This window comes from Nansenia antarctica (assembly GCF_963989245.1).
Source record: "Nansenia antarctica genome assembly, chromosome: 4".
Classification (NCBI taxonomy): Eukaryota; Metazoa; Chordata; class Actinopteri; order Argentiniformes; family Microstomatidae; genus Nansenia; species Nansenia antarctica.
Genome location: NC_137689.1, coordinates 9,916,920 through 9,942,320, shown reverse-complemented (window position 1 = coordinate 9,942,320; position 25,401 = coordinate 9,916,920). Strand labels below are relative to the sequence as shown.

The 25,401-nt window shown below is 45.3% G+C and overlaps 1 protein-coding gene across 1 annotated transcript in view; it reads right to left on the bottom strand.

Moving 5' to 3' along the window:
- LOC308156916 (neural-cadherin) overlaps positions 1–24,961 on the bottom strand; it is a gene marked incomplete at both ends in the record, with an annotated part of 211,415 nt that extends 186,454 nt beyond the window's left edge. Inside the window, one exon of the mRNA XM_080530369.1 lies at positions 23,929–24,961. Within this exon, the coding sequence (XP_080386495.1) occupies positions 23,929–24,961 (1,033 nt within the window). The remainder of the gene's footprint in view (positions 1–23,928) is intronic.
- Positions 24,962–25,401: the final 440 nt, after the last annotated feature.

The window sequence follows — 25,401 nt, the reverse complement described above, 5'->3', positions numbered from 1 at the left end:
TGTGGAGAATAGTCTTTAGCAGGGTTCCCACAGGTCCTTGAAATCCTTGAATGTTTGAATCAAGGCCGTAAAAGTTTTTGAAAATCGACATGGGTCATTGAAAGTGCTTGAATTCCCCTTTCTCTCTCTCTAAAAAAAAACATATAGGTAACATGTAGAAGGGAATAAAACAACCATACTAGTTACTAAGGTTAATTAGTTAGCTAGATTTTAAACCGACATAAGAACCGCTGTTAGATTTGAAAAACGTTCATGGTCATTCCTATTATATACATTCTCATCTAGATCTGTCTCAAACTACGCCGTGTTGGGTCCTTGAATTTGAGGGAATTGAGTCTTGAAAGTCCTTGAAAGGTGCTTGAATTTGATGTTTCAGAAGGTGTGGGAACCCTGCTTTAGGTATTGTTGTTTTAGAGGGTAACTCATAAGCACCACAACATAGTCTCCAACGGAATCCCTTACATTTACATTTACATTTTTGGCATTTAGCAGACGCCTTATTCCAAAGCGACTTACAATCAATACATTTGAATACTAAGCATGTGAATCAGCAGTCCACCATTCGTTGCAGGAAGAGTACTCTAGCTCGGGTCCGGGGCCACTGATAGTAGGAAAAACCTTCTCCCTATTAGCGCCTTCTACTAATTTTTTTTTTTTTTTTTATATTACTGGAGAAACTGAGAAACAGTACAAGGGGGCAATAGAAGTTCTTAGGGACACAGTAGAGGGGAAAGCGGGTGTCTTTAGGAGACGTAGTGGTGAGGGTCAGAAGATGTCTCAGGAGGAGCAGTTAAGATGTAACCTGAAGAGATGGGTCTTCAGTCTACGACGGAAGATGGGTAGTGACTCTGCCGTTCTGACAGCCGTGGGGAGCTCATTCCACCAGCGGGGAGCCAGTGTTGTGAAGAGACGTGATCGGGCAGCCCGACTGCTGTGTAGAGGAGGTGGGGCCAGTCGGCCAGCCGAAGTGGAGGAGCGGAGTGAGCGGGCAGGGGTTTGGGGGGTTACCATTTCCTTCAGGTAGGCAGGGGCTGTCCCTTTAGCTGCCTGGTATGCAAGCACCAGGGTCTTGAATCTGATGCGAGCTGCTATCGGGAGCCAGTGCAGGGTGCGAAGGAGAGGGGTGACATGCGAGTATTTGGGGAGGTTGAATACCAGCCGGGCAGCAGCATTCTGGATGAGCTGCAGAGGTCTAATGGCTGAAGCGGGAAGCCCAGCCAGGAGTACATTGCAGTAATCCAGGCGGGAGATGACCAGTGCCTGGGTCAAGAGTTGCGCTGCCTCTCTGGTAAGGAATGGTCGTATCCTTCTGATGTTGTAGAGGAAGAATCTGCAGGAGCGAGCCGTTGCTGCAATGTTCTCCGCACAGGATAGTCGGTTATCCAGGATCACTCCAAGGTTCTTGGCTGTCAGGGAGGGGGTTACAGTAGAGTTCTCCACTGTGATGGAGAAGTCTTGGAGAGGGCAGGTTTTCCCGGGGATGAAGAGGAGCTCGGTCTTGTTAAGATTGAGCTTGAGATGGTGGTCAGCCATCCAAGTTGAAATGTCAGCGAGACATGCTGAGATACGGGTTGCCACGTGTACATCCCCCTTCAGGGGATCATTTCTGCAGACCAAGGAAATACGGTCTGGGGGATTTGACCACCTGCTTTGACGTAAGATACCGTATGTCAAAAACGAAAGATACGTTGTGTAAGAGTTATATGAATTAAGTCATGTTAGGCAGTATTAGGCATCAGCTTCGAGTGATTATGGTTAGGTTAGTTATCAAGCGAAGGCATTTGCAAATATTAGCATGAGCTAATTAGGAAGAATTATCAACAACAACAACAACAACAACAACAACGTAAAGTCTCTCCAGCATGATTGGCACCAGCAAATTTCGGGTGACAAGTCGAAAAGACAAGGTACTCACGCACACACACGCGCGCACACATATTATACATATACAGTAAACATGGTATTCATATGCAGTATAGTACATACACATACAAATAACGCACATCCTCTTAACATTGTCAATCCCATGTTTGTCTTTTACTTCAACCCTTTGTTTGTTTGTTTGTTTTGAACAAAACCGAAAACATGTGTTTTTTAATTATCTGCAGGAGTTTTTGAGAGAGGTTGTGAACCATATTACAGACAATCTGTACATTTCTGTGGAAAAAGGTTTTCCACTTCACAACTATGTGAACTCCACCCTCCACTAAGTGAACACAAGTGCAGCCCACAGGATGTTGGCATTCTGAACAGCTGTTTGGAGTGGAATATGCATTGATATTTGCCACATGTTTGAAGTAAACAACAACAGTGCCTCTTCGTTTATCTTCTTTCATGTCCATTAAAGGAAAGCATTTACAATGCACTGTAGTAGCATTCATCAGAGCAACGCATCTGGGTATTTTGCCCTTGTGTCATGCCCTTTTTGGAGGAAACAGTCCCTTTAGTTTGAATGGTGGTAAATACAAATTTGAGGTCTTTTCGAATTTAATAGCATAAAATAAGTAAACAGTATTGTTTTTTTAGCTATTCAGAGCCCAAATCCGATGGCCAGTCAGGCAAATGATGTAATGTCATTGGCAGTCAACGATCGGCGTCGTTATATATAGAAAAAAATGTGTGTTGTTTCAAAAAAGAAAGAAAAAGAAAGTGTTCCTTCAGTCTACCTCCATCGAAGTGGACGAACGACCAGAGCCAATGGCCTGAGGTGTCATATCCTGACATATACAACTAGCTTATTGAATCTCCCGGTAATGTATTTCTGACATCTATCACTTTTTCTGTCGGCTTTTAATTTGAAACAGATAGCAGAAGTGTTGATTTTTCTTGACATATTTACAGGACACAGAGAAAATATGTGAGACTCTCTAGTTTGCATGCCGAGGCACTCACGGGCAGCGCTGTATGGCTGCTCTGACCTGTTAACATGGGCTGTATGGCTGCTCTAACCTGTTAACATGGGCTGTATGGCTGCTCTGACCTGTTAACATGGGCTGTATGGCTGCTCTAACCTGTTAACATGGGCTGTATGGCGGCTCTAACCTGTTAACATGGGCTGTATGGCTGCTCTGACCTCTTAACATGGGCTGTATGGCTGCTCTAACCTGTTAACATGGCTGTGTGGCTGCTCTAACCTGTTAACATGGGCTGTATGGCTGCTCTGACCTGTTAACATGGGCTGTATGGCTGCTCTAACCTGTTAACATGGGCTGTATGGCTGCTCTAACCTGTTAACATGGGCTGTATGGCTGCTCTAACCCGTTAACACGGGCTGTATGGCTGCTCTAACCTGTTAACATGGGCTGTGTGGCTGCTCTAACCTGTTAACATGGGCTGTATGGCTGCTCTGACCTGTTAACATGGGCTGTATGGCTGCTCTAACCTGTTAACATGGGCTGTATGGCTGCTCTAACCTGTTAACATGGGCTGTATGGCTGCTCTAACCTGTTAACATGGGCTGTATGGCTGCTCTAACCTGTTAACATGGGCTGTATGGCTGCTCTAACCTGTTAACATGGGCTGTATGGCTGCTCTAACCTGTTAACATGGGCTGTATGGCTGCTCTGACCTGTTAACATGGGCTGTATGGCTGCTCTAACCTGTTAACACATGGGAGCCGAAATGAAACTCACACACACACAGCTGAAGTTGACGCATTCAGTGAAATGTAGCAAATCTGTTTACCATAATCTCCCCACATTTACCATATCCCCCAAAAAGGGGCGTGGTCATTCTGATGACAGGGAGGTGAGTGCTCACCTGCTCTGATGAACATCTGGCTCAGACATACTGTTCATACATAACACTGTACCGTACGGTTTTGTCTTTGGGGGATGTTTAAAACACTGAATAACAACCCAATAAGACTTACTAGACCAATCGCATTCTCTCTCAAAAGAAAGCCCTCACCACCCTTCATGAGTTGATGACGGTATCTTTGTCCTTACAAAGAAAAACTAAACCAGCCAAAGTACAGCCTTGGTATAAGTAGATGTGGTAGATTCAACACAGGCCCCTCTGTTTTCATGTCGGAGGAAAACATAGCAAACAATGTTTCCTGATGACAAGTTAATAAAGGGGAGGGTGATGAACCGCAGGAGAAGTGAAAAGGAGAAACGAAGGAGAGCATAAGAGGATGAGGAAAGTGGTGGATAATAGCAGCTATAGAGGAGGGCAAGAAAGGGAGAGCTAAGGAGAGAAGACAGCGGGAGGGAGGAGGGTGGAGAGGAGGAGAGGTGACTAGCGTCGAAATCCGCCTCTGACTCATGTTTGTAATCACGGAGGACAGCGAGAGATGCATTTACAACCTCACACATCAAACAGTGCCAAATCGAGATTATTCTGATCTTCGCCAGGGAAGACAATTTTACATACAGAAAATAAATACAAACTACAATCGTTCAACAGTTCCATCAGCGGAATATTTCTGGTTGCATCTCAAGCTCCACATTTTGGAGATGCAAAGCGATAGCTGCAGTTAGGAATGTGGAGATGTGAGAGAAGGTGGGTTTCTCTAAACTCCTACTCCTACAGAAGCTCTACTTCTGACAACACCACCAGAAGGAAATATGCTAATGCAGCCGGTTGGAGGGAGAAGTAGCGGAAAGAGAGAAATGGGATTAGAACGGGCACCCCTTGAAGCAACGAGCAAAGCACAGATCCAACATCTCGCTTTTGTGATTACACTTCAGACGGAGATCTCTCAAGTAGTTGAAAAAAAAAAAAAAACATCAACATGCAAAAGAAGGATGTGAATTGAATAGCAGAAACGGAGAAGAATACAAAAAATTACGCACAGGCTACTGCACGAGACTAATTGAATGAACATCAAAAAGATGACATGTACCCCCCAACTAAACACCATGAATAAATCACAAACATCAAAGTACCCCATGACACACGCATATCCAATGGGACTTAACATGTACAATCAACTTGGCTATCTGCAGATTAATTCGGTTTTATTTAACTAATTGTATGGAGCGTAAAGTTCAGGACAGCGTTTCAGTAGAATACGTGGGAGCTAGGCACCCGAATGCTTCTGAGAATACACATGGGCTTGTCGAGGAACAAACAATATAACTGTGTGTGTCTCAAAGGATAAATCATCTACTGTGAAGCAAATACAAAAAAAAAAAGTGTAGCAATTCCTCACTAATCCACCCAAAGCCAGTTGAGATGGAGGATATATATTCATTCACTTGTAACATCAAAAGAAAATGGGGAAAAAAATAATCTCTTCCCTCTCATGTTTGACCTCAAGCACACAAACACAAATGAACCGCAAACTATGCTGACGTTCAGTCGGTATTAAAACGTTTGACTGGGACTCATTGAAGCTGCCTCATGACTTGGTTTATTTAGCTAATTAGGGACTATAGGGCTGTTTTAAATCATCCAAGCCGTGGAGCTACACTAACCATCGCTCCAGCGAGTTTTCTCTGCAGGTGTCTCACACTAAACACAAACGTGTTGTTATTGCAAAACCCAGAGGACAATATTTGAGCTTTTTTTTTTTCATCAAATGTCACGCTAATTATTTTCCTAAGAAACGCTATCATACGGTATGTTTATTACTGCAAACATTTGTTTTCCTACTTCTCTCCTGTCAACACTCAACTAAAAATATTGATTAAAAGAGACTAAGCTATCGATTTTACTCTCGGGAATATGCAAAACAGAAAACACACGGATGTGTAGGCTGTGATGCAATCCAAATGCTACATACTGCTCCTTTCGGTGGAGGGAGAACTGACGATCGCTACCACTTTTTCCCCCCAACAGAGAGAAAACACAACCCTGAACAACAACTTTGTTGTGTAGTGGAGCGTAAGTCTCCCATTCACCTCTGAGGCACCACACATGCTGCTTGCAGAGAGCACCTCTTCAAAGACCGCTAAGAGGGAATCTTACCACCTGGGGCTCTGGGACGTACAGCAGGCCTTGAAAGTATGGCAGCTTCAAAGGCTGAATGTCCCGTACAAACAACATCTCTGTATGGAGGAACTCACAGCCTGTAGTCCTCAGTCCTCAGAGAGACAGCGTGAATGGATGGACACAGGGTCAAGTCGAAGCATTCACAGCAGGTTCACAATGGCAAATTCATCAATACCTCAAGAAAAGCATTGTAGTTAGAGGCATTAAGGGTGTGACATGTGAAAGGCCTTGGTCTTCTAAGGGTTTGATGAGTGTGTGTGTGTGTGTGTGTGTGTGTGTGTGTGTGTGTGTGTGTGTATGTGTGTGTGCGTGTGTGTGTGTGTGTGTGTGTGTGCGTACGTCTGTGTGTGTGCGTGGGTAGGTGGGTGTGTGTGTGCATGCATTTGTATGACTGTGGATAGAGGACTGATTAGACATAGAGCCTCACTGATTGTCCAAAGTACCATTGGATGTCTGCTTCCCCATGGGCCGTATAGAGCTAAACAAAGATTTCACCAATAATAAGATCCATCCTATCTATCCTACCTGACCTGATCTACCTGATGCATTTAACCCGTTCAACCTAACCCAGCAGAGCCTTGAACATGGTTGGTGCAGACTTAATACCCAGAAAACCAGGCTGTGAACAATCATATTATTGCAACCTACTATATTTAGTAGGTATGTTCAGTCAGGAGAACATTTTTCAAGTGTGTATATTTAAAATGCCAGCATTTCATTGCCTTTCCATGTTGTATGGTTTCACAGCACACAATTTAAGTCCCACAAGTCCATGGAGCAAATAACGGGCGTGGGCTGTAGTGAAATTGAACCAGTTACCGTTACCACGGTTGAGCTACAGACAACATTTTCTCAGTATGAATGAGATGTGGAATGTAGAAGTGTGCAAATAAATGGCATATATTATTATATGATATATTATTATATTTATAGCATACATTTTTACAAAATCAGTTTAGCCTAAATAGTATGTAGTATGGTTAGTATACAGTATATATAGGCTACTTTTAGTAATCAGTATGCAGTATGCATTGTTTTTCTTCATTATTTTTTACAATCCCTTACTTAGTTGTGTACACCTCCAGCCTCCTGCACGCCCACATTCACAACGGTCTAAAAATCAATAAACTGTGTCAAATATAAATATCTATAGACCTACAGTATATCTCCAAAGTAGACAGTACACATTGTGAACTTGGAGGCTTTCCAAGCCATGGCCTTGGCCCTCCCGGGCACAGCCCCCACACCTTACAGCATCCAACCCACATCCTGAACTTCAGACTCAGTCTCCTTCCTTTCATCCAGTAGCTTTGTCAACGTATCACATGGCAATCCCAAGCCTACACTCTGAGGCTGCGTGACAGATCCGGATGAGATTTGATTACGCTACAAAAGAGGGAGAGAGGGTGAGGGAGAGAGAGACAGAGAGGGAGAGGGAGAGGGAGACAGAGAGGGAGAGAGAGAAAGAGACAGAGAGGGCAAGGGAGAGAGAGAAAGAGACAGAGAAGGAGAGGGAGAGAGAGAAAGAGACAGAGAGGGAGAGAGGCAGAGAGGGAAAGGGAGAGAGAGAAAGAGACAGAGAGGGCGAGGGAGAGAGAGAAAGAGACAGAGAGGGCGAGGGAGAGAGAGAAAGAGACAGAGAGAGGGAGAGGGAGAGAGAAAAAGAGACAGAGAGGGCGAGGGAGAGAGAGAAAGAGACAGAGAGGGCGAGGGAGAGAGAGAAAGAGACAGAGAGGGCGAGGGAGAGAGAGAAAGAGACAGAGAGAGGGAGAGGGAGAGAGAAAAAGAGGCAGAGAGGGAGAGAGACAGAGAGGGAGAGGGAGAAAGAGACAGAGAGGGACAGGGAGAAAGAGACAGAGAGCTAGAGGGAGAGAGAAAAAGAGACAGAGAGGGTGAGGGAGAGAGAGAAAGAGAGAGAGGGAGAGAGAGAGAAAGAGACAGAGAGGGAGAGAGAGAGAGAGAAATGAGGTGCAGATTCACTTGTCTGCCCGGTAGGGAATTGAGTTGTGTGTTTGGGGAAACCATCTCTCTCGCCTACAAACGTCCAATCATCTGCCCGCCGGCTGATTATCTTCTAGAACAATTTCATCCCGGAGTCCTCAAGTGTCATTAGTTTCAAGCGACTTGGCCAAATGAGGAATCTTTCGTTTCCACTGAGCCTGATGTGTGAGGTGTTTGCAATATATATTCTTACCAGTGTGCTATTAGGCAGTCGAAACGTGGAGAAAATAGTCATTTGTATAGGTCTCCTTATCTGTATGCTACCCAGCAATGTCTGGCCCTGTGTTTTTCTGCAGGTCTATATTCCCTCAGGTCAAAGCATGCCAATATGTGTTCTCCTCAGTGTGTTGTTGGAGTGTGTTTCTAGACTCCAGCCTGGCAGCCCTCTCCTCCACACCGGCAGACTAGTGCTGATCTTTGTATGGATCGGGGGCGAGGTGGTGAAGTCAGGGCTGCGCTGGTGTTTGTTGGCTGTAGACAAACCATATATAGAGAGTATAGACCCCTGGCACGCGGAGGCCGCGGACGAACGTTCTTCTACAGTTTCCTTCCCTTCAGCAGCTCTAATTGCGTCGGGTGGTGAAAAGGCAGAGTAAACTCCTTGACCTGATGAGTTCGCGAGGTGCTCTGCTCATGAGCTGGTCTCTGGTCTCTGACCAAGAGGACCCAGAGAAACACTCTGAGAGAGGTGACCAGTTCATCAGCCAAGCTTCAGCAGTATGAAGACCGAGTGCTCGTAGGAGCCCTTTTGAGTCGGCTTTCCTATGGATTTAATATAAAATGGTAAAAACAGTTGAATCTGAACTTGAAGTTAGTATCGATCTGGGTGTAGAGGGTGGATGTACAGCAGGCTTCTACTGTGTATAATGCTCTAGGAGCACATGAGAGTTAATGGCACAGGAATTGCCTCCAACCTCAATATCTGCCCTAAAATGTTTGCCTCGAGCTACAAACTGTGGAAGGGAAGGGTTAAGAGGAAAAGATGAAGTTCCAGATCCAGACACACACACACACACACACACACACACACACACACACACACACACATACAAAACAAACATGGAAATCAAAAGCAACCTCCTTCAGGAGAGAAAAACCCAATATTCCAGCCCAATACTACTTTCAAGAACTTATTTGTTGGAGCTGTGAAAAATACCGGCTGCTATTTTGAAGCCTACAAAACAATATTGGAAGAAAAAAAATAAAATCTTCAGTGCCTTGTGGGGGTTGTCTCCATCTCACCATATCGCCTTGGGACCGTGCCTCCCACCAGATCGTTCGCTTGGCTCGTCTTTTATGAGGAATTACACAGGACGACCATTAGTGACTGCTGTTGACACGGAGAGGTCGCTCGCTAATGTAGCCTCACCGCAGACGCACCATTACTCACGGCCCACCGGGCCTGGCGAGGGGCGACTGCTCAGAAGACGGGGACGGGGGGGGCTCTGGCAGACAAACGAGCTGATGACATTGTTCCGGCCGTTGTTCTTGCCGTGGCCCATTGCTCCCAACAACTCCTTAGCAAAGGGGGAGACGCTGAGGCCATTAGCCATGGATGTGAAACAGGAAAGAGTGACATACGCACGCACACACGCACCCACACTTTCTCACATACACACACCACACGCACACGGAGAGTCGCATTTGTCCGCTGACAGGCTGGAAATTAACACGTTGGGATGGAGGCGGGCGAGTTTGTTCCTAGAGAGGCGAAGAAGAGAGAAGGGGAGAGCGTGGCGGCGTCGTCTCGTGAAAGGTCACTGGCTGCCTCCCATCCTTTCGTTTGTCTCTTTGATTAAGTCTGGCAATTAGGGCGACTTGGCCACAGCTCTGCTCTCAGATTCGGTCGGCAGATTGGGAAACAAACTAATCAGGAAGCAGGACAGATCCAGCACAACACACGCATGCACACACACACACACAAACACACACTCACACATACATGCATGCATGCAGACAGGCACGCACACGCAAACACACACACACACACACACACACAGAGAAACACACTATCGCTTTGCCAAACTTTAACAGGAGACAGATTGGAGAGGCAATCAATGATGGGAGGGTGTATGAGAAGCAGAGAGCCGGATGAAAGAGGGGGCTGTGTGTCTGGAAATGCAACTCAGCAAGGAGGAAGAGAGAGATGAGAGAGCAAGACGAAGATGGGCCAAAATAGGGGGAAAGCTACTAAGAAGGCATGCAGAAATGCCGAGCTCAAACAGGGAGAGAAAGTGGAGGAAGAAAGGAGAGAGTAGGCAGAGAGACAGAAAAGGAGGGAGGAGGCAGAGAGAAAGAAAGGAGAGAGATGACCAAAGGAAGAAAGGGCAACACCGAGAAAGAAGGCTGAGAGAAGTAGAACGCGGCGATAAATAAATGCATGAGCGGACAGTCGAACCGTGGGAGAAGAGGAAGTTTATGGTGGTCTTTGTTACAGTCGCAGCCTAACGCCCACCGGTGTCTGTCTCTGTGTCCTAGCCAACCACCTCCTGGGTGGCCTAAATGGTGATCTTAAATCGGAGGGGGGTGTTCTATTCAGTGCGGCAATCAGCACAGCTCACCAGTTTATACGCTTGGACAACCTGACATTCGGGAGCTGTGCTTGCTGAGCAGGGGCGTATTCCAAAAAAGAAAAGGAAAATTCAGGTTTATTTTTGATAACTCTCGCAAGACTTATCAGAATAAGACTGGGTTTTCCGTTAGCGACGTTGATGAAATACCCCCCAGCTCGTCCCTATGCCTCTTGTTGTCTGACATCGGGTCGGATGACTTGTGGTGTGTTGTGTGACTTGAATGAGGTATTTGCTAGTTACTTACATTGTTACAGTTTTTCTCTACCGCTTTAACGCTAACATCCAAACCTCAAACACAATGACCAAAACCTAAAACTGGTGTATTTTTATCTCACACCAATTCTTCACAATGAAAAACACATTCAGTGCTTATCACTCATTTTGCCACTCTAAACCACACAGTTAACAAAACACTCAATACAATTTTCTACATTTGGCACAATCTTCCTTGATAACATCTCTTGTGTTCAGATGGAAAACACTATCAATCAGAATGCTAAACTCAAACCACCAATCACACAATCACACTCCTCATATGGGCAAACACCTATTTGAATATTTGAATTATCAATCATAGCTTTAGCAATACAAGGGCCAAAGGTGAGCTCTCTGTGTTGATATATATCTGAAGTATATCAAGGCTGGATTCGTCATGCCAGGCGATACTTTCCCCTCAGCTTGGCCAGGGAGAACATTGCCTGTGATGTCGACGAGGTCTTGTGGCCTTTGTGTGGAGTATATTATGCAGAAGCTTATTTTCTTTTTTCTTTGGTTTGTTCTATGTGACGAACACTTTACAAATCCAACTGTCATTGCTGAGATGCATACAGTATTTCAGAATTTGTGTATTGTATTTGTTTGTATTTGTGTGTTTTATATTTGAGTATGAAATGATTTGAGTATGAAAACATAACAGTTTATAGCAGGCTACTGTACGTATGTAGTGTAACAATGAAAATGCAAAAAGGCCTACTGATAATCTTATCATAGTACTGTTTTCCGCTGATCATAGTGTTTTCCATTGTGCACATCAGTGTTCAATTGGTTGTTACAAGTGCCTATTCAACTGATGGTCTGTGTTTGTCATTTGACGACAACATTTCTTTTTGGTGTTACGAGTTAAGAGAAAATGAGCCATGCTTTGAGAAAACGTGTCAAAGCGATAGAGAAAAACTGTAATACATCCGGACGGATGATTTGATTGTATGTGAACAACAAGGCATTAGTTGTTTATGTGAAAGTCAACACTATGAGCAGGGGGGCGACTGTTTTTGAATGTATTTTGGTTAAAGCCGCTGATAGCAAGGTTTCATTTCCGTTTAGGTTATACAGATAGGAGAAGGAACTCACCCTTTTAGGAGCTCTGTCTTGTTTCATTTGTTACTTTGATTTGTGCAGCGCCCATAGTTTGTGTTCTACTGTTTCGCTTTGTTGATAAAAAGACAATTGAAGTTGTCTGCCCTGTTAATAAATAACTTTAATTTCACCATTTACATCTTGTTTATGTTGCTTCCCTTTTCACCAACGAACCGGCTTTGGAACAGTCTTGTTCCATGTTTCATACATTTTATTGTTTTCTAATGAATGTTTTGATATTCTCACCCTGTCTCTTGTTTCAGACCCTTCACTTCCTGCCCCTGAGTGTTTCCCGCCTGTGTGATTGTCTACCACGCCCTGATTGGTGTCACCTGCCCCTCATCATCCCTCCCTCTCCTGTGGATTTAATCTGTGTGCTCCTCTGTCTCTGTGCCGGTTTTTCTTTGTACTTTGTGCCAAATGAATGTACCCGTGATGTTTATTGAATCTACCGGTGATGTTTATTGAATGTACCAGTGATGTGAGTTTATTGTTTTCCCGGTGTATGATCTGTGCTACTTTCCCTGACTCCACCTGTCCGCCTTCTCCCTATAACATCATAAACCTTACCCTTTGACAACCCTGTTTTTGGAAACTAGTGGAATATTCTTCTTTTGATTCAAGATGTTTGTCTCTGAGTCGTGCATTTGAGTCCTTTGCCTGAGTGCTCCTACCGAGAGAGAGAGACCATGGCAAATGCTGAGCTGCTGGTGAATGTGCCAGCATTACACATGGGACAGCCCCCAGACAGTTTTAACACATTTCTGTTTCCACAAAAACCACGGCACCTTTTGATAATTAATCCTCTAAGGATTAATGTCAGGCCTCGTTCTGCCCACTGATGCACTGCTCTCTCACTTACTCTCTCTGACAGAAACACACACACACACACACTTGTACCCACGCACAATTGTACACACACACACGTACTCATGTATGCACAAACCGCACAACAACCAGAGCCAAAATGTAGTGACAAATTCCTTCCTTTTTATTAGAGGATGCTGCATTCATGGACACATGGAGAGAGATACAGACTAGAGAGAGAGAGAGATAAACTCTCTCTCTATCCTCTCAGCTCAAATCCAGGGCTCAATCATGAAAAGTCAAGGCTGGGTCAATGATGGGCACTGCTGCGGCAGACGGAGACTTGACTAAACGCTCAATCAGTCAGCCGCATCGATCGGCCCTCACACACACGCACAGTCATGCACAGATGCACACACACACACATACAGAGACACAGACACTTTCACGCAAACACACACACAATCTGCAGTGACAGCAACAGTGACAACAGAGTCCTCACCTGTTGAGGCTTGTGTGCGTGTGTGCGTGTGTGTGTGTGTGTGTGTGTGTGTGTGTGCGTAACCAAAAAATGTGGCATGGTCACCACTCTGTTGTTGTTTGAATCCCAGATTGCCCCTTTAAGTTTCCCCTATTCCAACACTCTCTTCTTCCCACATTCCTACACTGCACTGAAGAACACCCTATTTCATATTTCACTCCTTACCAACAAATTCACCCAATAAGTCCTTCAACATTTGTACACTCCCTCCTTCCTGTCCTTCCTTTCCTATCTGTAAATCCTCCTATAATATTATACCGTAGTAATGAAGAGTGTGTTGTTTTACACATCACTGCTACTCTAATCCTTCAAAGCTGAAACGATATACTGTCGTTAACGATGAATTGAGAATCAAGGACCCCAATTGAAATAAGCCAGTGGCTTTCTTGGGTTTTTATCCTGTTAGTTGACCTTGTATGTAATATGTACTTTCATGTACCTACTCCTGCAAATCTTCTAATAAAGTTTTCAATCAATCAATCAATCAAAACAGTAAGCAGATTGCTGGGCACTGGGCTTGTATGAATACAAAGCAGTGAGGCGTTTGTGTTAGCTTGTGTCATCTATGTGGTAAATTATCCCCCATATGGAATTTGTGGGAAACGATTAATTAAATTACTCTTTAAATCTCCCATGTTCGCTGTGTGTTTTTACATACATGCCTGTGAAGGAATCTGGGTCTCTGGTACTGTGTGATTTTCCTTTGTGAAGCCTCATTGAATTCTCAGTCATACCAGTACTTAACTTGTTTGTTTGACCAAGCATGTCTAACACTGTATGTGATCGATGGTTCAACGTACATCACATGTTGACCCTCTGGTAATTGTTCTTCCCCCTGCCCAATTTGCTCTGTTGAGGTGGTGGGTCTGAGGGGGCGGGGCCAGGGATGTGCTGCTCCTGTTGATTAGACTAATGGGATGCACCTGTGGCTGATGACCTCCAAGGTTGTCCATTAAAACATTTTCCCTTTTTACACCATTTCAGCGACTCTGACCATTTTGTCTATGTTGTGGCTGGCTTTATGTATACGGCTTCTGTGCAGCACTTTGGTTTGGTAAGACTCAGTAAGACTGCAAGTCTGTTTGTTATTGGTATTTTATTGTGATTCGTATTCGATTCTTATATGAATGATAATCATAAACAATGATGATAATGATTAAGTGATTGATTGAAATGATTGTACCACTGGTGTCTGTCTCAAGTTCTTTATTTTGAGTGAAAACGTTGATTTCTACAGTACACTTGAGTGTGTGTGTGTGTGTGTGTGTGTGTGTGTGTGTGTGTGTGTGTGTGTGTGTGTGTGTGTGTGTGTGTGTGTGTGTGTACGTACGTACGTACGTACTGAATGCCTCTTAACTGTATACTTGTTTACTCGATCAACAATACACAGAGGATAAGCATTTCTCCCCAAACGTTATTTGACACAAAAAAGACATACAGTATGTATCACAATTTGAATAGGTAAATGATGGTGTATTGATATTGTCATAGCCATTTTTACTTTGGACTTTTAGCTTTGGATGATTGCTTTGGAGTTATATTTATATGTCATGATTAATGGTTTATGTTATGTTTTTGGTTATTTAATGATTAATGTTGACTTGGTGAGGTGACAGGGTAGGAAGCCCATGTGTTTATTAGGTAGACAATTAGTTGCACCTGGGCGGATGGAAACAGGCTACTTTGAACCAACATTATTTTGACCACGCTCGCTGTACCTTAGATCACACGCAAACGTTGTTCTTTAATCTCACACCGTACCGTGAGTTTTGTTACCTAACATTTCGTTTGGATAATTGGATTACTTTGGATGTGCGGACAATAAACTAGTGTGTTCATTATCCAACCGGACTATAACTGTTTTCAGAGCCTGGTGGAATAGTGGCTACAGATATGCTAGTTACATAATTACTTAAGCTGCCAGACACTGCAGGGATCTCCTCTGATTGAATAAGCAGCACGATTTGGCTGCAAAAAAAAATACGCTGCCAAATAAAGAAATGTTCAAATCAGTACTCAAACACCTCCTGCAACTTTTTTTTATTAAAGCCCATAATCCAGATTTTCGATGTTCTATGAGTCCATCGCCGAGTTCATCCTCAGGTCATCGATCACCATCTGGTTCACTGCCTCCACTGCCAAGGACAGAGGCAGACTACACCGGAGAACATCAGCTGAGAAGGTCATCGGCTGCAACCTGTCATCTCTCCTGGACCTCTTCCACTCAAGGACCAGTAGGAGAGCAGGGAAGATCATCGCTGATCTTTCCTATCCCAGTCACCACCTCTTCTAGAGACTTCCAACTGGAAAAAGGTTCCGATCTATCGAGAGCAAAACCTTGCACCACCTGAACAGTTTCTTCCCCATGGCAGTAGGGCTCACAAACAAGCCCCCTACACACACACACACACACACACACACACACACACACACACACACACACACACACGTACAATGCACTGACAGTATTATTTATTTTACATTTATTGTAAGTTAAGCCCCATATCCACTTCACAGCCTCGAGCCTCATTGCCTCTTGCTTCGCACCGCCAGCATAATTTATTGTTCTTAGTTGTTGCTATTTATTTGTATTATGTCTTGCTTATATATCGTTGTTTTTATATACCAACCTCACCAAGTCACTTTGCTGTATGTGCAAATGATACTTGGCCATATAATATAATTCTGATGCTCAGCACTCTGAGGTTCTGTCAGCACTTAAGTGCAGGACTCTTCAGGACAATCTTGACCTGCTGAAAAAGAAAATGATCATAATAATCTTGACCTGATGGTATGACCATGAGAAGGACAGGACAGGACAAGAGGAGAAATGCGTGATTCAGCCTGTGCCTTGCCACTGTCGCCCTACAAGGCCTCTACAGGCGAGGTGCACTGTAGACGCATAGGCTCATGGGAAAATAGTCCCATTGCCGAACGGGTCGCCCCTCTCAAACTGCCCCTGTCAGTTCAGACGCTCAGTCCCATCTACACTGCTGGCCCTTCTCCTCTCAGCCTCACAGTCACACATCCATGGCCTTCCTCTTCCTCTTCCTCCTCCTCCTCCTCCTGCTCTGACTGGCCCTTTCACACCTCTTTCTCCTCCTGTCAGCCCAGGGCTTTATGGAAATAAAGACACGTCAAAACCAACACAATACACGTGAAGGGAATAATAGAGTACATTTCAACAGTGTAGTATTGTAGTAACAGTGTAGAACCCCAAAAGACACTTGTTGTGTAGGTAGAGGATGGAGCAGAGGCCTGAGAGAGAGGATCCCCATCCATCCACTTGGGGGCAATCAGTGGGGTAGAATGTACCTATCCACATCAGGGCCCACACACCTGGCTCTAAAGGCCCACTAGGTGAATACAGTTCAATAACGTTAGCCTCTTAGCATAATTGCCATATTTTGGCCAAATTTAGATATCTGCCTAACTCTACTCTCCTAACACTGCTGATTCACTGTGCATTACTGCCTATGCCATCAGCCTATCAGAATGCTTGTTACATTCCAAAATCACTATCTGCCCAAGTCATCTCTTGGACATTGGCATTTTTGACACTACATACAAATATGGCTCGGCTGACCACAAGTGAAGCATGGCTAACCACAAGTGAAGCATGATGCTATGAGGCTAACGATATGAGACGATATGAGATATATGAGATATATTCTGAACATGGAACTATTGAGAAAAACGGAATGCCACGATACGTTCCTCAAATTGGAGAATTGGATGGGTAGCGTTTGACGCGTCGTCAGATGTTGAAATTCATGTTCACAAGTGTACCAGGGTCCCCCAGACCACCATTGCCTGTAGGCCAGAAAAGACCAGCAGACCAGGACCATGAGATTCTGTCCAACCTCATGCTAAAACAATCACAGTAACAATGATTGAGAATATGTAATAATAAGCCAACTTAAAAACCACTGGATGTTAGTCAGATAAGTTTTGAATACACACACACTCAGTCACAGTGAAATCCGTATGGGTGAGAAGGGGTCCAAGTTAGAGAAGAGGGTGAGGGAGTTGGAATGTATGCATTATATTATAGCATAGTACGTGCGAGTGTTAGAGTCGGGTGTGTTAAAGTCAGAATGTTTGCATCAGAGCATATGGTATGTAGGTGTGTGTGGGTGTGAACAACTGTGTATGTATGCGTGTGTGTGTGTGTGTGTGTGTGTGTGTGTGTGTGTGTGTGTGTGTGAAAGAGAGGGAGAGAGAGAGCAAAAGACAGAGAGAGAGAGAGAGAGAGAGAGAGAGAGACTTTAAAGTACATGCTGTGTGCCTGACAGGGGCAGCTTACTCTCTTCTCAATCAAGACTAAAAGACATTTCCTGAGAGATGACAGAATCAGTCCATTAAATAAAGACGCATCATCTCCTGCTCCAATCCAAGCCTGTTGTTATGTGGAACATGTGGAACTGCACATTGAGACAACATACCCTGTAAAAAAAAGTGGTCAAAACCGTCACATGTTGCAATGAACATACAGTAATGTCTTCTGCTCTACTCTCAAACCTTCCAGACCACACACATACACACACACACATACACATGGCACACACACCCACACACACATGCTTCAGAAGGGCCTCAGGGCAGCGCCCTTAATTTTACATGGCACTACTCACCATGGTGAAAGGATGAGAATGGAGGGGGGGCGGGGGGGGGGGGGCAAAGATCAAAGCCCAGTTGTTGTAACCCTTCAGCTTCTTATCAAGACGCCTGTGCCTCTGCGCTGTCTGAGGCCGCGGCTGTCTCTTTGTCAGTTTGATTGAGAGTTGTGTCAGTTCGGAGCATGATTCGGCTGCACAAATATGCAGCCAACATATTGATGTGTTTGACAGTCATAGCGTGTTCCGTATGAGAGGCAAGGATCACACAATCACTCAGGTCCACATGACAGACAGAGGTCTGATAAGACGCCAAGACAGCTGAGAGAGAGAGAGAGAGAGAGAGAGAGAGGGAGAGAGAGGGTGAGGGTGAGAGAGAGCCAGAGAGAGAGCTAGAGAGGGAGAAAGATAGAAGGATATTGTGATTGAGATTGTGAAGTCAAAAGAAACACAATAATGTATAGAGTACATACTGAGCACGCTGTACACAGTATTTGACATATTCAAGAATATATTAAACGACAGAATCACTGGGCACTGTATCGCTACAGTAACAGAACAAGGTAGAAAGACAAAGAGCATAAGAAATGGAGATGGAGAAAAAGAACGAGAGGGAGAGAGAGAGAGAGAGAGAGAGAGAGAGAGCGAGCGAGAGAGAGAGAGGGGGGGACAAAAAGAGACAGACAGGGTGAGCTAACCCTAGTGAGATGAACAGATAAGGGGCTGTGGGGCAGGGAGCGGTTAGACAGGGAGGTCTGATGCCACGCGTGTATTTGATCCGCACACGTGTTCTCTCCCCGTTCTCGGCGCGCAAATTAATTGATCCCGCTGCAGCAATAACATGGAGCCCAAACATATCAAAAGGAGCCTGTAGCCCCAGCCAAGACAGAGCTTAAAGAGGCCTCCTATTTCCATATTACAGAGCTCCACTGAGCAATTAGGAAGAGATAGACTTCATTTCAGCGCATGGAGATCAGAGGAAGGAGGGAGGGAGAGAAGGAGGAGGGGGGGAAGGAGGACACAGAGGTCCCAGGTCTGTGGGGCTGTGTGTTTTGGACTCCGGTGTGAGGGAGAAGGAGGGAGGGAGAAGGAGAAAGGAGTGTGGAATAGGAGTGGAGGGATAACAAGAGATTATTTTCTCTCTCTCTCTCTCTTTCTCTCTCTCTTTCTCTCTCTCTTTCTCTCTCTCTCAAACACAAGATGGACTCAAGTCTATTTGTGGATGAAAATGATTGAATGGATTTGTTATATTTTAAATGTGTATACTATATGATGCCCTTAAAAGTCAAAAGTATCTCGCCCCACCCCTCTCCCCCACCTATTCCTCCTGATGCTACTAATAGAGAGTGAAGGGACCAAATCAACAGAAAAGGCTATTTCACCCCAAGCCAGCAAGTGGAAACCAGTCCCCTGGGGTGGTGATAACAGTTGTGTGTGACGAGCCCTCAGGAAAAGATAATGATTCTTTCACCCCTGGAGAGTCCCAAAGCCCTCCAGACACGGACTGTTAGGGGATCCCGGAGAGAGGTTCCTGGCCAGAGAATCAACAACAGCAGAGGTGTGGAGACCTTGATTGTGGCATGTGTGACTGTATAACTGTATAACTGTGTGTCAAACTGTAACCTTAAGCAGTTTGAAGGAAACAAACAGCAGCTTCTGTTCGATTCTGAGGATGAAAAAAGGAATCCTTTGACATCTGTCTTGACTGTATGTTCCTCAAGGGCCACGCCGCTAACGGAAAGTACTGTGATGAACCTGTCGTGGGAGGGGACCTTCCTGGCTGATTGCCTAACCGTGGACAGCTGTGCGCGGAGAAACACTGGGACTCATGGGGGTTAAAAAGGAAGAGCGAACTAAGCGTTCATTCTGGGTTGCTGGAGGATATAGTTTGGTTACGTCTTGCTGGGAGCTGGTACGCCCATGGGCGGCAGGAGGTCGTTTGTATGCTTTTAGTGCTGCCGGTGAGGAAGACAGAGAAGTGTTCCAGAAGTTAGGAGGGGAGGCTAGGTGCCTCCTTTAGTCAGAGAGGGCCGGGGACTTTAGGGGAGTGTACACGCTCTCCGCTGTTCTCCAGCCTGGAGTTCAGTGCTCGGCCTGTCGCCATGTGCTGCTCACGGTCCGACTACAGTTCTCGTTTCCCCCGGGGAGTCGGATCGTGTCATCAGCTCAGATCCCGAAGGGTGGGTCTCGCCAAGCTGGGCGGGTTAAGTTATAACCCTTTATTACTTTCATGAAAATGTGTGTGTGTGATTTGAATGTTTCTTCCCTACCCCTGTTTGTTGTTGCAAAGGTCTTTTAATAGTCGGGGAACATCGGGAGTGTGGGCGTCTTCACTACATTAGCATTAGACTTCTTAACCCTGGCCCTGTTTGAGTGTTTAATACGGCCGCTGTGTGAAGCCCTTGATGCAGACATTAGAGTGCAGTGCATCCACCTGGTGTTTATGTGCATCCCTTTAACACATTGTGATGACACCTTTCAGATATGTCCAGGACTAGGCCAGATCACATGTCGATTTGGCGATTTTTATGACGTCTTTTCCAACACATTATCTCCACAACTTTTTAATGACCCGAATACAACCGGCTGTTTTAGGTCACCAAAAAGTCGTTGAGATGACTTCCTGGAAAAGACGTCGTAAAAATCGCCAAATCAACATGTGATCTGGCCTAGTTCTGGTCATCACGTCTTCATAACGTCTTTGTGCTTGCTGGGAGTTGAATAACGAGTAGAGTCATGAGTCTGACACGGTTCCCCTGCCGAATGCCCCCCTATGAATTTTTAGAGCTGTATGGAGAGAATAATTGACTGCCTAATACTCCAGAGTGTGTGGCGTGTTCTCTTGGTAACCGACAGAGCCCTTTCCGGGCTGGTTTATTACAGTACGCATGTAAGCTTGCTCTACATACATGGGTACATGTCTGTGTGTGTGAGTGCTGGTCTCTGTGTGTCCAGTTGGGAGCTGGTCTAGTTTACAGAGTTACATAAGTAGGGTCAACCAACACACTTCTCATACTTGATTAAAGCCAGCTGTTTTTCTTCATTACTGTGAATCCCTGGTTTCCTCACACATGTATTTACTCTCTTGTTCATACACTCATACAGTGTTGCTGGATACCGGGGCCACACAGCCTGAAGACTAAAAATCACACAGACAGACTGACTGTTGGGTAAAGACACCTAACAGACCACTAATTACTTAATAAACCACAGCAAACCACTGCGTTGGGCGCACAGATGTGTGCGCCAAAGAGCAGTAAAGCACACACACACACACACACACACACTGCCAGGGATTGGAAGGCCTCTATCCTCGAAGAAACGAGGCACAGCACAGGCACTCGACAGCGGTGCCATTCTAAATCCCCGAAATTAGAATGATGAAATTTAGGATAATGCGAGCAGATGGAGCAAGGTCGAGCAGAATCTCCACTCAGGACGGATTAGACTCCAGCCACATTCACGTCGCGTCGCTCCTCGTCCCGCGCGCGCGCGTGCGTCACACACGTCTCACACACACACACACACACACACACAGATAGAGAGAGAGAGAGAGAGAGAGAGAGACAGACAGACAGACACACACACATACACAGAGAGAGAGAGAGAGAGAGAGAGAGAGAGAGAGACAGACAGACAGACAGACAGACACACAGACACACATACACACACACACACACGCACACACACACACACACACACACACACACACACACACAGAAACACACACGCACACACACACAGAAACACACACGCACACACACCAATTAACTTCCGTGGCAACCATTAAGTCACTTCAAGTATGAAATCTGTTCGGAACACTGATGCAACTGACACACAGACAGACCCTGTACCTCTTTCGCCACATAGACATTAGTTCACAACCTTTCATGGATGGAAAAGAGAAAGTGTGCATTCTTCTGCAAGGCATGTATTATTATTACATGTTTCCAAAATTCCATCGCAATGCTAAATGCCAGAGGAAAGCGCGCCAGCGTTAAGCACAGAGCCACCGATCCCCCTGTTCATTGTTCGCTGGCTGGGTGACCCGCATCTATGCAGGCGTTGTGTAATCCCCTCATCACTCCAGAACAGCTGGGTAAAATATAGCACTTTTTTTATCTCATCATGCCCACAGCTTGCACGGTAACTGAGCAATTGTTCGTGATGAGAAAAAGTAGGCTATAACAGCACAGTGTAATCTAAATTAGGGTAGAGGCCTATATAAATATACGACTGAGTATGAAAGCAATTTTGAATTTCACACCCACTTTATTCACGTCATATCAACACATTACTAATCACATCCAGCTGTGCATTTTTAGAGGTAGTCAGTTAGGCTATGTCCCGCATTTAAAAACCAAATAGTCACACCATCACATTAAACCACAGTGCCTGAAAGACTGTTGTAAGTCAATATGGTATTCGGGTAGCCAACAATAATGATATATCATAACACCCAAGTCCTGTCTAACTCCATATAAGCTTACGCGCAACTTTACAAGCAGAAGCAATATATGGTCTACGGCACTGCAGACTTGCAGTGGACTCTCAACAACAGCACGTGATCTTAGAATGATAAGGTTCTATCTCCGTTTAGAATGATAAGGTTCTATCTCCGTTTAGAATGATAAGGTTCTAACTCCGTTTAGGGTAGTTCAGAGATATTGAGCGTCAAAGTTTTTACATTCCATTATGTTTTGTGAGATGGAACCTTTGTATTTTATGAATTACTAACTCAAAAATGTCAACATTTTTAAAAAAATAACACGACACAGGCATTAATAAACACCTAATGGATCAGATTATGTAAAAAACTCAATTTGGACCAAAATGGAGATAGAACCTTATAATTCTAACGTCACCACTTTACAAGCAGAAGCAATATATGGTCTACGGCACTACAGACTCTCAACAACAGCACCACCACAATAGACCGTTATCCGCTATGATAATGAACCTTACAGAAGCGCGCCTCCTGTGAAATGAGGGTATAGCCTATCTGCCGACAGATACGCAGTCACGTTAGCCTAGACATTAAACTGCAATGTGACTCAATTCTAAAGCATTTGACTAGCTTCAACTGTATATATTACTTAGTTCAACGCGTTATTTCTGAGGACAACATTGAACAATTCTCAAGCCTCTCCGTGCGTAATTTGCGCGCCTGCGGTTTATTTTTCCACGGAGAGCTCTGCCTCAAAGGGAGCCGAATATCCCCTTTGTAACCCTCTTACAAAAAGAAGTGGATAGCAACATAAACAACAAATTCCATATGTGTATAACACATTTCTTCACTTAAACTGAGATACCAGAGGAATTGTGTCACTGTATTGCTACAAACAATGAAAGACACACAAAATAAGCGTCCCGTTGTAACGGGATTATCTATCTCAATCTAACATAATTGTCCCGCCAGTCCCCTCGACAGACTGTCTCCCAAACGTCAGAATGTAGACCTAAACAAATAGGCCTACGTTAAACAAAAATATACTATCAACTCATATATAGCCATAAACTTTCTACCACATCCCAAAGGTGTTCCATTGGATTCAGATCCGGCGACTGGGAAGGCCACTGAAGAACACTGAACTCATTGTCATGTCCATGACACCAGTTTGAGACGTCTTTTGCTTTGTGACATGGTTCATTATCATGCTGGAAGTAGCCATTAGAACATGGGTACATTGTGGCCATGAAGGGATATATGCACATGGTCAGCAACAATACTAAAATAGGCTGTGGCATTCAAACGATAATTTATTGGTATTGACAGGCCAAAAGTGTGCCAAGAAAACATTACACCACCTGGATTAATGAGAGAGAGAGAGAGAGAGAGAGAGAGAGAGAGAGAGAGAGAGAGAGAGAGAGAGAGAGAGAGAGAGAGAGAGAGAGAGAGAGTGTGTGTGTGTGTGTGTGTGTGTGTGTGTGTGTGTGTGTGTGTGTGTGTGCGTGCGTGCGTGCGTGCGTGCGTGTGTGTGTGTGTGCATATATATATATATTGTCTCTCCACTTTAACTTGGATATAGGACTAAACAGATTATATCTCCGTTATATATAGGCCTATATATGTACATGGCGTAAAAATTACGCTTACCTCTTTTATCTTGGACTTTAACGGTAATCTCTACAATTGGATCCGTCTCCCGATCGAGGCGCCGGGAAATAACTATATCTCCGCTGTCCCGACTCACGGTGACCGGCGAAGTCTCCGCGTCGGGATACATCAACTCAAAACTGGCCGTCTGAAATCTCACCGGGTTCAAGTTCATCACCACCGAGCCGATACTGGCGTCCTCGGACACATTGATCACCACCGGGCTGTCCGAGACCAACAGGGACCTCGACCTCCGGGGCGGCCCGTTATTCATCTCGCCACGGGACGGCGGAGGGGGAACCGCTGATGGCCATTGCCTGAGATTGATTTCGATTCCAATACTCCGGCTGGTCCGCGAGGGCCACCCGTGATCCCTGGCAAACACGTTAAACTTTATAGGGGACGCCAGACCCAATATCGAGTCCACCAGAAGGATATCTCCGGTTTTGGGCACCACATAGAAACTACCGTTTTTCGGCAGCGCAAAGTAAATCAGTTCGGCGTTTTTCCCGCTGTCCGTGTCTTCGGCCGTCACCTTGTACACCACGGAGCGCAGCGCGGTGGCGTCGTCCAGACTCAGTTTGATATCGGTGTCACGGAAGGTGGGCTCGTGGTCATTGCTGTCCAACACGTCCACTTTCACGGAGGCCACTTCGGCGACCACCGGCACCGGGTCAGCCCCCCCTGATGCGCAGCTCTGGCAGCACAGACCCAGGCTGAGAGTGTACTCGGAGCGCTCCTCTCTGTCCAGGACCCCCGAGGTTTTTAACAAGATGTGTCCGCGCTTGTGGTGCGCAAAGACGCGGAAATCTTCACTCCCGTCTCCCAGGAGTTTCAGGTGCATGCCCCCCGAGTTGGAGCACCATCTCTGCGAGGAGTCCACCCGCCCCACCGGGATGCTGAGTCCGTTCACTTTGGACCCCGGCGCGGAGTTCTCGAATACATGTCCGTGAAAGAACGGTACTATTCGCTCCTCGGTTTTATTCCCAAATACGGATGTCAGACAATAGGATATCAGAATAATCCAAAGCATGGCTGTGCCGTCAGTTAAAACCACACTTAACGGTGGTTTTATGCTATCATTCTATTTCTAGGACCCTAAACCATTTCCAAAATGTCTATATCATGACATCTAAAAAACTTCCATTTAATTCATGAAAAAGCTAATTGCTGTGGTGCAATTACATGTCTCTACCTACTTAACTTTGGCTAAGTCTCTCTCTGTCTGGTCTCTCCGGCTGCAGCAGTCAGTGGTACCCTTCCGAAGAGGCTCTTGGAGCTCGAGTGCGCGCCTCCGTTCACCGTTTCTGACAGCAGCACCGGGTGCGGGACAGCGCCGCTGCGCTCGAGGGGGGGCGCGGCCTTTCCAGCTAACGGGGAATCCTCAGGGGAACCCCGGCCCCACGTGATGTCCGTCCGTTGGTTTCTCATTCCAACACTAATGCACATTATTTATGTATAGGTCTTGCGGTT